General features: G+C 48.3%; 2 protein-coding genes across 2 annotated transcripts; one reads left to right on the top strand and one right to left on the bottom strand.

The window, feature by feature from the left end:
* Positions 1-1,819: 1,819 nt before the first annotated feature.
* LOC117857698 (probable protein S-acyltransferase 7) lies at positions 1,820-5,404 on the top strand. Its single transcript, XM_034740517.2, has 5 exons — positions 1,820-2,058; positions 2,611-2,793; positions 3,682-3,978; positions 4,270-4,503; positions 4,600-5,404. The coding sequence occupies exons 1-5, from the start codon at positions 1,972-1,974 to the stop codon at positions 5,035-5,037; spliced, it is 1,239 nt and encodes a 412-aa protein (XP_034596408.1). The 5' UTR covers positions 1,820-1,971; the 3' UTR covers positions 5,038-5,404.
* Positions 5,405-5,776: 372 nt separating this feature from the next.
* On the bottom strand, positions 5,777-7,463 carry LOC117857699 (delta(3,5)-Delta(2,4)-dienoyl-CoA isomerase, peroxisomal). The gene is made up of 2 exons (XM_034740518.2): positions 6,707-7,463; positions 5,777-6,156 (listed from the first exon to the last, which is right to left on the bottom strand). Exons 1-2 carry the CDS (start codon positions 7,392-7,394, stop codon positions 5,966-5,968), a joined length of 879 nt encoding a protein of 292 aa, XP_034596409.1. The 5' UTR covers positions 7,395-7,463; the 3' UTR covers positions 5,777-5,965.
* Positions 7,464-13,712: the final 6,249 nt, after the last annotated feature.

Here is a 13,712-nt window from a genome sequence, read left to right as displayed (position 1 = left end):
CGCCGCGCGCGACCGTCCACCCACGCCGTCGTCCCATCCGCTGCTCGGGCGCGGGGGGTGCTGGCTGACACGGACGGAACGTGCCACCCGCTTCGTTCGTTGCCGTGGCGACCCTTCCTTGGGGGGCGGGTGTGGCGGCGCACTGGTTGCCGTAGGGCAGGGGAAATGGTAACTTGAGCTCGTGTGCAAAGCACATTGCGTGCTACTGTTCACACAGTTTGGTTGCTGCATCGCTTGCTCACACCAGCAAGGGAAAAAGGGGAGAGAAAAGGTTTCGTAAAAAAATGGTACTAGAGAGGAGAGCTCCAAAGTTTTGTTTCCACTTTGTTTTGGTAGCAGCAGACAAATGTTTCGTGTCCCTAACCTGCTGAAAGTAGTGGAATGGAGCCCAGCGACTTTTCAGCCTTGTTGTCCGGCCCAACGCTTCTTGGGCCAATCCGCCCCTCGGCCACACCCTCCCTTCCCCAGACCAACAACCACCCATTTGGACGTGTTAGTTTCAATCAAACACCTGGCCCACCGAAAGATCCTGGGCCCTACTTCCGCACTGGGCCGACATGAGAGTTAATCCGTTTGCTGCTACAAGTACAGTTTGTGGTCCAGGCTGCTCCTGGTCCGATACTCACAGAAGATTTCAAGACGATACAGTGGAAATGATTGGGCTCCGAAGGTTCACAGCGGCGGCCGGCTGTCAAAAGCTTTCGGGAAAGCGGAGATTGAGATGCGCCGGCCGCAACGTCCAACTGGCTCCGCCACTTTTCAGCCTGGTTTCACATTTTCACACCCTATGCTTCATGATTGCCTTTCTTTCTTTCTTTCTTTCTTTTGTTGGCGATAGCTGATATCATATCCTATTTTGCCTGCTGATTGGTTGATGACTCCATCGCTCATGAACCAGTCTGGCAGCCTCCTCCCCTCACGCTTCCAAATTTGGTGATCACAAGGAGCGCTATTTTTTTTTTGCGGAAACTAATGCTCGTGATGACAGGCAATGATCACTCAATTACCATACTACATTTGTGTGTGCATGGAGGTCATATAATCCATCAAATCAATAAAAAGATCATTTCATTTTCCCCCAGCCTTTCAGTTAGCGCTTTACTCTTTTTTATTTCCGCTTTGGGCCTAGACCTTGTTTAACTCTCCTCTATTAATTAATAATCTCTACGTTTCAAAACAAAAAGCTTTTCAGTTAGCACTGTACAGCCCAGCTGACTGCACCTGAAAAGTCCTGTTGTGACACATGCCGAAGAAAGGGGCATTTGATTTTCCTTTGACCTGGCAATGACTTGGGCAATTACAGTTGCAGCTGAACAGTTGAACCGAACAGCAACTTCCTGGTACACTGCATTTGAAGGAAGAATTAACTGCCACAAATCTCAAAATAGAGTATCTGGAGGCGCAACAAACCCTCTCAGCTTTGTTCACCAACTTGCCCCAAATTCTCCTGCCTGCCTGCCAGCAAGGATTTGGTGGACAAGTAGCCCCCCTTCAGCTACACTAACCCCAATCAAACAACTTTCTGCACACACACAAAGTTGGCACAAATCCATTTTATATCGAACAAAAAATATGAAACAAACATTATTCCTCAACAAAGTGGGGAGGCTACCTCTGCTGCGCTAGCGCAAATGGCGGAGCTCTGCTGCTCGCTGCTGCGTACGGGGAGCAAAATTCAGAAAAATCCGGAGGGCTTTTATGCAAGAGTTAGACGAGAAGGGACCATGGCATATTTACTACACGTCCCCAGCAGAAGGCCCTTCCATTTTGGTGTCATCTCCCCTCCCCTCTCTCTCTTCCCGACATCAGCGGCGGCGCAGCGGCGGGGGGCGGCATTGCGAGCTGACATCACGAGGGGTGCGGCGATCCCGGGAGGCGGAGGGTGGAGGGAGGGAGGTGGCTGCGCCGCCGGCTATGTAGTGATCTGTGCCGTGATCTCGACGGCGGTTTGCGGCTGAGCGGGCGGCGGCGATGAACGGAGTGAGCGCCAGCGCCGGGGCCGGCGCCGGCGCTGGCGGGGAGGGGCCGCTGGTGTACGAGGCCTGGAAGGGGAGCAATGTGAGCGGAATGCCCCTCCTCTCTCTATCTCTGTCCCTCTGCGCCTTTCTTCCTTCCCTCGTTTCCTTGTTGCGTGTGTGGTGTGGATCTGCGCGTTCCTGGGGTGGCGACTCAAATTAACTGTTTGTTTCTTACTAGGGACTGGTACTAGATTGACCTGTTTCGTAGGCATATGTTAGAATTCCCTTGTTGAGCTTGGTGAAATCGGTTGGTCATTGTTGGTCCAAAAAAAATTGATTAGTCAAATTTTCCCATTTATTCTATGGTTTTGTACCTCAGAATGTAGGTTCTGGGACAGGTTAAACACCTGTAGTCTTGTCCAGGACAGCAAACCTGAGTGTTAGGACTGAGTACTAGTGCATTAATGATCCTACTACCGAATGCCAGTTGTAACTCAGAATGATTTTTTCCACCTTTTCTTTCTTGAGTGAGTTATGCATACACAATTGGTGATATGGCTTGAGAGAAATTCTTTCTTACGAGATCTTCAAGCTATTTTTGTGGTGTTAGAAGTGGAAAGTGTGATTAACAGTAGCTTTCATTCTTTTGCAGGTGTTTTTCCTTCAGGGGAGATTTATATTTGGACCTGATGCGAGATCCTTGTTTGTCACCATGTTCCTCATTGTCGCGCCAGTATCAATCTTCTGTGCATTCGTTGTGAGGGAATTGATGGATAATTTCTCTTATGGTATGGGATTGTCTGTAATGATTGCAGCAGTTCTATTCACAGCATATGTGAGTATCATTCTTGGTATTTTTTCAACTCACCACCTTCATTGATTTCCTGGGTTGTGTGATTCCACTACTTAATATATGCAATTGCTGGAATACTAGTATGAGTCTTAATGAAGCTGGTAGCTTCAGTTCTTCAAACGACGGGTGTATTGTGCATTTAACTGCTTGTTTCATGATTATGTGGTTAGGTTCGTTACAATCAAAATATATGTTTAGAAAAAGGAAAATGCAACTTTCCCTTTTGCCTTTCTTATACATTGCATGCTAATAGGGCAAGTGGCCTGCCAAACGATATACTACTTAAGAGCTGTCATTTAATTGTTCCTAATGGCATCAAACTGCAATATTCTGCCTTTATTGTGTGCCATACTATGTTAAATGACAAAGTGATTACTGAATCCTGATTATATAAATGTAACTGGGTTTTGGATATCACGAAAAGGATCCTTCCCCCTCCCCCTTGTGATAAGAGAGAGGAAATATCCAATTCTGCTTTTGCATTTATTATTTGGTGTATGTTAATTGGGCAAGTGACTTGTCAGATGGTATAGTACTTGTGAGCGACATATTTAATTGCTCCTAATAGTATCGAAATGTGAGAATCCGCCTTTATTGTGTGCCATGTGTTAATTGAAGTGATCCCTGATTATGTAGATATACCTGAGTTGGATATCAAGAAATGGGGGGTTATTCTTCCTGTTGTGTCCTTTTAGCTTGCTGTGTTCTAGGCTTCTAGCACCAAGCATGTTTTGCTGGTCCTATCCAGATCTTTTTTTTTTAATTTGATACATACACAAATTATCTTCGAGTATGGTCATGCTGGCAAAGAGAAAAAAGTATATATGTAACATATCCTCTAACTTGTTTAAGCATTTTGCCACTTTTCAGGATCTGAGTCTTCTACTTCTAACTTCTGGAAGAGATCCGGGTATCATACCTCGCAATGCACATCCTCCAGAACCTGAAGGTTTTGATGGCAATGCAGAGGTTGGGGCTAACCAGACTCCACCTTTGCGTTTGCCCCGAGTGAAGGATGTTGTTGTCAATGGAATCACTGTGAAGACAAAGTACTGTGACACTTGCATGTTATACAGGCCTCCTCGTTGCTCCCATTGCTCAATCTGCAACAATTGCGTGGAACGTTTTGACCATCACTGCCCATGGGTTGGACAATGCATAGGACTGGTAAGTTCATTAACTAAACACATGTGATTCAGGAAGCCTGTCCTTCTCTCTTACATAGACTGATTTGTCTGCATATGGCATTCCTTGCTGTTCTTATACAATCTTTTGCCAACACTTTATTTTAAATCTCGTATCGCCTGCTGTCTTATCATTTATTACTTTTATTATTGCCTCACATTATTAAAATAGACAGCACCTTTGCTGTTTAGAATGTCTACATTCCTGCTTAAATTTGATGGATGGATTGTTAAAGTCTTGAAATACCTTACAAGATTTCTTATTTTCGTGCAGAGGAATTACAGGTTCTTCTATATGTTTGTGTTCTCAACAACTCTGCTCTGCCTTTATGTATTTGGGTTCTGCTGGGTGTTCATTGTTAAGATCAGAAATGCAGAGCAGATAACAATTTGGAAGGCAATGGCAAAGACCCCTGCATCTATTGCTCTAATCATCTATACATTCATTGCTGTTTGGTTTGTTGGTGGCCTCTCTGTGTTCCACTTGTATCTCATGAGCACAAATCAGGTAAAAGCTGTTCCTCGCAATCCCAAGGATATATTTCTACTCTTCAGGCAAGTATATTGTGCCAATTGCTAATAAGTCGCGCCTCAACATCTGTAGACAACATATGAGAACTTCAGATATCGCTATGATCAACGAGCCAACCCATACAACAGGGGAGTTATAGAAAACATCAAGGAGATCTTCTTTACACCCATCCCTCCTTCCAAGAACAACTTCCGTGGCAGGGTCCTACAGGAGCATGGTCTACGGCCTCGTGCGACAAATGGTTTCATGAGTCCAAACATGGGGAGAGCTGTCGGCGACATTGAGATGGGTAGAAAACCAGTGGCTTGGGATGAGCCAAGGATGGCAGCTGAGATTGGTGATTTAGGAGCAGGTCTGAGCAACTTGTTGGAGGACAAGGATGGGAGGTTTCGTAGTGCATCTCCAGATCTCAGCCGTGACGCCCTCGCTGTTGGAGGAGGCTTAGAAGAGCAAGGCTCCTCGGCGATGAACCCTGGGCGGACAAGCTGGGGAGTCGAAGCAGGTCGATGATGGCAGTGACCATGTAAGCGGCTGTAGTGAGAGACTCAGGGTTGTTAGTGCCAGTTCACTGCTAATTTCTTGTTTGGTTTGAGATTTGAGGCCACTAATGTTATAGACCCATGACTTGTACGGCGGTTGTTTCCGGATTTAAGTTTCTCCTTTCTCTTAGTTTGAGACGTCTTTCCTGTATGTTGTTTGAAGCAGTTGGTTTGTGACGTCTCCAGTTTGGCACCGTCTGCTTTCGTCTGTATATATTGGTGCGGTGGACCTGAAACAGTTTGAGTTGCTTGGCTTTGGATGTTAATGGTTGTGAACAGTATTTGACCTTCGCAGTTAATGAACATCGCTCTATCTGAGCAACCCATGCTAAGATTAATTTATTTGTTTCTTTTTGTGTTGGCATGTTGTTTATTTTGAGTATATATTTGAAAATCTCTCGAGTTACTAACATGCTGCAATCTTGTTCCTGCTCAAAATTTTTTGGCCAAACAGCTCATCCAAAAGTTTTTGGATATACTGATTCCTTGCCCGTTCGCAGCAGTAATAAGTTCAGACTTTCACCTTGTTATGCTGGAACTGACAAAATGGCAAGAACAATCAATCATATGGGGGATTCAGCGAATTGGGGGTGATCAATGGAAGTGTTTCAGGTGGGCTGCTTGCCCCCCGTTGCTTGATCAAAAAAAAAAAAAACTATATCGTATATGATGCCGAAGAAATGACACTGTACGAGCTGGAACAGGCAACAGAACAGGAACATCCTGGGATCATCTGACGTAAATCAACCAAAACAACTTCGGTTCGACTTGATCCCCGACAAGGATGGATGTTTCGCCAATTGCAACCACAGATGGTACTTCTACTTCCTGTCTACTTCTGACACCCCACTTTATTCTTTTCACTTCCTTATGCATATAGAGGTAATAGTATCTGATCATTACAGCTTTGAGAACACAGGCTTCCGCTTCTCCAGGAAGGCTCTGATGGCCTCCTTGAGATCGTTAGATCTCAGCATTGCCGCGTTCCATGTGGCGACATGCTCCAGGCCTTGTTCTACAGTCACATCCCTGCTTCTCAGCAAAACAGCCTTGGTTCCCATCACTGCCCATGCCGACTTCTCAGCTATCTCTGAAATGATAGGACAAATTCAGTTCAAACTGAGAATTAACAGGTCATGCTTGCGTGCGCTCAAGATAATTTGCAGTTAACCTAGTATGATGAACTGAGAAAGCACTAATCTGCAATTCAAATTTCAACACGCTTAATACCAAACTGACAATTTGTAGAACTGTGTCTTCTCATTATAGAATGGGAATGAGCACCGCAATCTAAGGCCACAATCACTGAACACCAAGACTGCCACATGGTTGCCTTGGGGATGGATCTATATGAATTCCACGAGCATAAGACTCACATGGTGGAACAATATATAAGCTTCGATGCGCCGTTTACCAATCCTATTACTACTCCATACATTAGAGCACCAGTGCATTTATTGCTTTCAGCTCTGTACACATGAACTACATAAACATCCAGAGGCATTTCAGCAATTCAGCTCCTTGAAACGTTTAAAGCTCTAATTCAGATTGTTTAGTTCATCTTACACATTTTAATGGGGAAAGCATTTAGCAAAGCAAGAACGACCATATGAAGCATGCACAGATAGAGATGCTCTTACCTTTGGCGATCTTTGCAACGCCGGCATCCAACTCTTTCTTGGAATCGAACACCCTGCTGACGAGCCCCATCTCCTTGGCCTCCATGGCGGTGATCTTGCGTCCCGTGAGCGCGAGGTCGGCGGCGTTGCCGTAGCCGACGATCCGCGGCAGGCGCTGCAGCGCGCCGAGGTCGGCGACGATGGCCATCTCCACCTCCTTGAGCACGAACGTGGCGTCCCTGGAGCAGCACCGGATGTCGCATGCCGCGACGACGTCGACGCCGCCGCCGACGCAGGCGCCGTGCACCGCCGCGATGACGGGCTTCCGGCACCGCTCGATCGCCGTGAGCGCTTCCTGCATCTCGAGGATCGCGCGGCGGAGCCCCTCGGCGGCGGCCACGGGGTCGGAGCCCCCGGACGAGGACGCGGTGAGCGGGTTCCCAGGCCCGCCCAGCTCGATGCCCGCGCAGAAGTGGGGCCCCGCGGCGGAGAGCACGACGGCGCGCGCGGTGGGGAGGCGGTCGAGGAGGGACATGGCGCGCGGGATCTCCGCGAAGGCCGCCGGGCTGAGCGCGTTGCGCTGCGCCGGGCGGTTGAGGCGGACCTCGTAGACCGCAGCCGCAGGGTCCGGCTGCGATACGGCGAGGGTCTCGAAGCCCCGCCGGAGCTCCGCCTCCGCGTCGGAGGAGCCGCGGTCGCCGCCCGCCATCTGAGTTGCTGTTGCGTGGGGGCAACTGCCACTGCTACCTCTCCCCCTTTGCTGCTGCTGAATATGAAGCGCTCCCCCCCCCCCCCCCCCCCCCCCCCCCCCCCCCCCCCCCCCCCCCCGCGCGCTTGCGTCTCTTGTTCTTGTTTCGGATTTCGGACACAGCGAGATAAGCATCCGATCGCCATCTCCATCACTAGTCTGGCCGCTTTTGGATGGATTAACAGCGGCGCTAAAACCGATTACCTCGTGGTGAATTGACAAGGAAAATCTCGTCTCCTATCCAGCACGGTGACGGCAGAGGCTGCACCGGCCGGCGACGCCACCGAGCGCATCGCGCGTCCTCGTCGTCTTCCACGGCAGGAGCTTACGGCTGCCGGCTGTATTTTTTAAAAAAAAACATCGGCAGAGCACTGCCTTGCATTTAAAAGAGGTTGAGGTTCCAAATTACAGGGCTGTTACGTGAGAATATTTATCTCTCTCACTTACATTAAAATGCATGGAGCTCATCTCATAACATTGGAGTCCCACATGCCCGTCTGCGTGTTATGGTATCATTTTAAATTAACCGAACACTTGATCGGGCCGAAACGTTTTGTCATCAAATACCCTTCGATTTCTTTCCTTCCATAAGTTTCATGTTGTGTATATCAAGATTGATGCTACTGATCTTCATTGCTTACCATGCAGTGGCGTCAAAATTTTGTTCCACCACTCTTGAATATCACCGTCATCCCCTCCAGTTTGAAACAAGGAGCCAGATCTCTTTTGCATAGTAGTACTGCAGACAAATATGTGATGCAGTTTCTAAGGCTTGATCATATAGTGCAAACATTTCTAAACATGGCCGGTTTCTTGCCATCAGTTTATCAGTTGTGTGGATCTTGCTTTGGACTAGGAGCCATGCAAAGAATTTTTGTTTTCCTTTAGCATGAGCTCTCCAAATGTTACTGCCTTGAAAGGTTGAGTATGTTCCTCCTAACTGTACGAGATACGTCGATTTTGAAGTGTATGCATCAGTTGATGTCCAACGCCACCGTATGCTGTCTTCTTCTCCGTTTAACTGGAAATTTTGCACCATATCCCACAATGTAACAAACTCAGCCATTTCTTCGACAGAGTTCATACGCTAGAGCCCTCTTATCCAATTGTGATTGGTTAATTCCTCCTGCATCGTTCGTTGCTTCCTCCAAGCAAGCTTGTAAAGGTTCGGTGCGATGTCCATTGAAGCTGTGCCATTAAGCTGGATAGCAAAGTTGGAACGCTGATCTGGCTTGCACCGTTCCATTTCCTTCTCGAGCTATAGTTTCTTGGAACTTCCAAACTTTGCCTCTTATCCTTCCTCAGCATGAAGCCAGCCATAGCCAGACCTTGCTACTTCGGCTGCTCCGGTAGTGTTCTTTGGTCCCTGTCCGAGGGGTACAACCACATTACTCGAGACGATCCCATAGAACAGAGAGTTCGTTGGGGTGAGCATATTGGTGACATCGAGACCCATTTTTCAATGTATTGGCGAAAAGGATGTTGAGACCGCTACCACCGTCGATGAGTACTTTAGTAAGTATGGAACCAGCGACAACCGGGTCCACGACAAGGGGATATCGTCCTGGATCTGAGAAACTAGTCCATTGGTCCTTCCTGGAGAAGGTAATTGGTACCTCGGACCATTTGAGGAACGTTGGCGTCGCAGGTTCAATAGACATTATCTCTCGAAGAATGAGCTTCTGGGACCGCTTCGTAGCAGTATCTGGGGTTCCGCCGAAGATGACGTTGACGGTGTTGGATGGGTTCTTGAACTTGCCATTGTCACCATCGTCTTGGTCTTCCTTGACCTTGCCCTTGTCTTTGGTGCCAGATGGCTCTAGCAGGTCCTTTATGACTCTTCGTAGATTGAAATAATCTATCACAGAGTGCTTGTGGTATGGATGCCATGGGCACATTTCTTCAGGAGCTCGTTGAATGAGGGCCTGTCTTGATTCTTGCCGCCACCTTTCTTGGACGACTGCGAAATTGCCGCGATAGTATTGTCTGGCTTGCGCTTGCGGTTGTGACCTCTCGAGTAGTTATTTCGGTTGTCACTGTTGGGGTGATCGTTGCGGTTCTTATCGTTGCGTTAGCCATTGTTCTGATTGTTGTTGTTCTAGCCCTTGTTGCAATTGAACTCAAACCTTTAGATCTCCCTGTCTTCTTCATCTGCCCACGTTTGTACCATGATCTTGAGAGATTTGACATCAGCGGGACATCTTCTGTCGAAATCCTAGAACATCTGACGGTCGTGGAGGCCGTTCTAGAAGCAGTCAATAACATCGTGCTCCATGACATCCACGATTGTGGCCTTCTTGTCGAAGAAGCGACGTAAGTAGCTCCACAGGGTCTCACCTCCTTGTTATTTAACTTGAGACAAGTCGATCCTGTTACCAGGACGCTGCATTGCTCTTGTGTAGTTGTTCGTGAACGCTACCTTGAGGTCATTCCACAAGTCGATGGAGTTCTTAACCAACGATTCGAGCCATGTGAGTGGCGTCGCCTCCATGCAGACGAGGAAGTAGATAACTTTGGTGTCGTCATTTCCCCCGGCTGCTTTTACTGATAGCGAGTAGCACCGGAGTCATTGGACTAGGTCCTGCTTGCCATCGTACTTGGTGATACCCGGGGGTTTGAACTTTTCAGGTAGAGTTGTCCTCCTCACACATCTTGAGAAGGTGGGGAACTCGTCAGTATCATCTCCTAGGTGTTCGACTTCTTGCTCGTGCTCGTGGCGCCATCCGTCGATGATGGTACGGGCATCGCGACTGGCGTTGATCTTGTTGCGGAGGTCTCCTACTGGGTGTTCAGGCTCTGGGTTAGCCCCACGATGGCCACAGCCTCCGAGTTGACTTGGTATAGATGGAGGGCCTCTATGGCTGCTGCCATGTTGACTTCGTTGGGATGAGGAGCATTGGACTGACTGTATCAAATTCTACTGATCGAGTTGTTCGTACGTGAGTTCTGCCAGTTTAGCCAACTGTCTTGTGTACTTGTTCTGAGGTATCGTGCGGGTGATAAGATCAATAGACGCGACGGTAGCCAGGGTAGTACAATGGTGATGCGTTTGAACTGCTTCAAAGGCGTTATCTATGTTCTGGGTTGGTAGGTCCGCTGCAAGGCGGTGGTGTCGCTCTACTCTTGCGGTGTTTCTTGCTCGTCATTGAGTTCTTTGAGCTTCGGTATTTTCTCTGACAACGTTGGATGTGAGTTCATCCTGCAAGACATCATCCGAGTGACACTCATGTCGTAGGTTTCTATCCCGTTGCTCTTCTTTTTCGTCCTCTTATCCAGTAATGACGGCGAAGAGTTCTCGCTCTGGTGAGTGGCTTCCTGAGCTTGAAGTAATGACCTTCGTGGTGATGCCTTCCTCGTAGATGAGCGACAGAGGAGCTCCCTCCTGGTACGGGAGAGTGTTGAGGTAGGCTATGAGGCGTGAATTGTCGTCTTTGGCAAGAGTGGGTGGCTTCATGTTAGGCCAGTAGATGAATCTACCTTGGGGAGTTGATATGATTACCAGACCCTTTTGCGGACCTGATAAAGGAGTCTCCTCGTTCGGATCCGAGTAGTAGTCGAGGTTCTCAATCGTATCCATATTGGATTGTAATCTGGACAGGGTAGCATGATAAATAGTTGCTGCGTTGCGAAGTCCAAACGGGAATCGACTGGGGTGGTAGTTTGACTCACATGATGGATGGTTTATGTGACGGCTCGTGAAAGTCAATCCGATTGGTGGAAGAAGTCGAGTTGAACTCGAACTCGTCCCCCCAGCTTCTGACTAGGTTAGAAATTGAAAATTCACCGAAATTTTCAGCGAGATCCTCGAGAGCTTGACGCTGGAGTTTCATGGTTTGCTTCTTCTTCTCTGGGGTCAACGTAATATGGCGGTGGAAATTTTCCAACACCGTCTGCGATGCAAACCCAGAAGCTGAAGACAAACATCGCGCCTGCTTCGAATGCGATGATTGACTTGATGATGACTTGTACCATCGAGTTCGCCATTGGATTCTTGACAAAGTCCCCTAACTGGTGCGCCAGCTGTCGGTGTTTAGACCCGGCAACGTACCAACGGGGTTGCTGAGGTAGTATTTTGGTTAGTGGGGCTCATCAAGATCAGGAACTCAAAGGTAAATGCAGACATAAGATTTAGACAGGTTTGGACCAGTAGATTGCGTAATACCCTATGCCCTATGTGTTGGTTGGATTGAATTGCTTTGGAGGGGGTCCCTACCTCACCTTATATTACCGGGAGTAGGGTTACAGCTAGGTTGGTTACAAGAATACTAATCAGATACGACTAGAGGAGTTCTACTCTTATTGCAACGAGTACTTTTCTAATCCTTCACTAGTTCCTATCTTTCCATGTAGACTACGCCATCCTGCGCCGTGGTCTTTATGTTGGATGCATCTCGGTATCCAGCCCTATATTTAGGACTGTCCAAACCTTCTGGTAGGCCCATAGATGCATGTATGACAGTAGGGTATTACTCTCTTCTAATAGTTGGCGCGCTAGGTAGGGGAAGCCCCCTAATGGACTGCTGGTCAACAAATCTGATAGTTGGTGCGCAAGGTAGGGGTGATCATGAGATCCTCCCCAGCGAGCTCGATTGCATCCTACCCCAGCGTCATCTTCTCCGAGAGCGTGAAAGACTTCCTCATCAATCCGATCGAGCTTCGCTTTGGGAACATGCCGGTGGACTCCAACTTCGCCACCTTCATCGACGACTCGGTGTCCACCGCCAACACGACATCCATTGGACCTGCATCGATGGAGTAAGGTCTTGACCCGAGGATCATCACGCCATTTGCCCAGCAAGTCGGCGTTCTCTCTCTCTCGGAGAGGATCCCGCACATCCTCACGGCAACCCGCTCACCCACACCCTCCGATCTAATCGCAGGATTAGATCGCATCAACAACACCATTGCTGAGTGCATCAATTTCTCCGAGGTGGCACTACGCCCCGGAAGGTCGGTGCATGGCTCTTCCCACGCAACCGCACCCCTTTTGGCATCAAGAACTCAGCTATTGTGTTTTCTGAAAAAATCGTGCAGTCTTTCCAGATCCAATCTGACGACCCACCTGAACCCACCCAATTTTCGGACTATGGAGAATATCCAACACTTGCGGTGCTTCTACCCTTAGGACCTATTGAATAAATCAAACCTTAGAGGTTCTTTGTGAACCTACTACCGTTTTGCTTTCTTATCCAAGCTCTTAATCACGCTCGAGGGCTATTCGACTTGTTCGATAGACCACACCCTTGCCTTTATGCTTGGGGTCTTCCCCTGCTAAGCGCCGACCTCCGGATCCCAACTTTTCTCCTACCCCTCTTAAGGTTGTGCGACTAACTCGTGTGGACGACGTCCTAGCATGTGAAACCTCGATAACCTTGCATTCGCTCCCTCTACAAGTTCGAGATCTGCTTTCAGCAGAGTGCTGACCAGGCAAGACTAGGTGCTTAGAGGCTACATGCCTAGGCCACACGGTGTCCTGTCAAACATACCAAGGGAGGGAAGGAGTTTTGCCTTTACATGAGTTAATCAACAAGTTTTCTTGCCCCACGGCACATATTGATACATTTTACTATTTTTTCATTATAGGTCTAGTTCCTTAACTACATCATCCGTGGCTTGTTGATATTGCTCGACTAGCTCCGGGAGGTTAGCAGCATCAAAGTCCTCGGCAACGCCCATTCCGACGCGCTCCACAGCCAGCCAGGGGAATTGCATCTTCAGAAGCGCCATGACACTCTTAACGCACTCCACGGTGGTCTCCTTCATCAAGGCCTTCAGCTGACTTGGCGCATTTTTCGACTCGGCCACAAACCAAGCTAGTCATATATTCATTTAAATATATTATGGCTTCCATATATCTCCACATGACTCAATTCTCCTATGTCTCCGTCACTTTCGCCGACCACCCTGATCGCACCTCCGACTACTGTATGAGTGCCTAGCGCATGCTCTTTGCTTTTCCACACAGTTCTCATCCGTCTCTCTTAACGGTTGCTAAAGTACTTAGGTAGCACACGCATTAATCTGCGAAACCTCGACTCAACTTGTGATGCCCTGTCTACAAGCTCGAGATCTGCTCTCAGCAGACTGCTGGCTAAGCAAGGCTAGGTGCTTTAACGTAACAGGCTAACTACCCAAGGAAATTTTATGGCCCACAGGAGTAGGACGCGCCAACTGTCGAATTTGGTGACCGACAGTCCACTAGGGGGTTACGGAGGTGGTAGATTTGTAGGCGGGGGAGATCGTAAGACCAAGAACTCAAATGGTAACATAGAGACGCAA

This window comes from Setaria viridis, chromosome 5, assembly GCF_005286985.2.
Source record: "Setaria viridis chromosome 5, Setaria_viridis_v4.0, whole genome shotgun sequence".
Classification (NCBI taxonomy): domain Eukaryota; kingdom Viridiplantae; phylum Streptophyta; class Magnoliopsida; order Poales; family Poaceae; genus Setaria; species Setaria viridis.
The sequence above is the reverse complement of the archived record's forward strand: the minus strand, read 5'-3'. Positions and strand labels throughout refer to the sequence as shown.

Excerpts from the sequence above, each read along its gene's own strand:
- LOC117857698 (XM_034740517.2), top strand. The coding sequence starts at position 1,972 with ATGAACGGAGTGAGCGCCAGCGCCGGGGCCGGCGCCGGCGCTGGCGGG. Across the intron at positions 2,059-2,610 it reads AGGCCTGGAAGGGGAGCAAT|GTGTTTTTCCTTCAGGGGAG; the intron begins GTGAGCGGAATG and ends ATTCTTTTGCAG. Across the intron at positions 4,504-4,599 it reads ATCTCATGAGCACAAATCAG|ACAACATATGAGAACTTCAG; the intron begins GTAAAAGCTGTT and ends CAACATCTGTAG.
- LOC117857699 (XM_034740518.2), bottom strand. The coding sequence starts at position 7,394 with ATGGCGGGCGGCGACCGCGGCTCCTCCGACGCGGAGGCGGAGCTCCGG. Across the intron at positions 6,157-6,706 it reads CGTTGCAAAGATCGCCAAAG|AGATAGCTGAGAAGTCGGCA; the intron begins GTAAGAGCATCT and ends CTATCATTTCAG.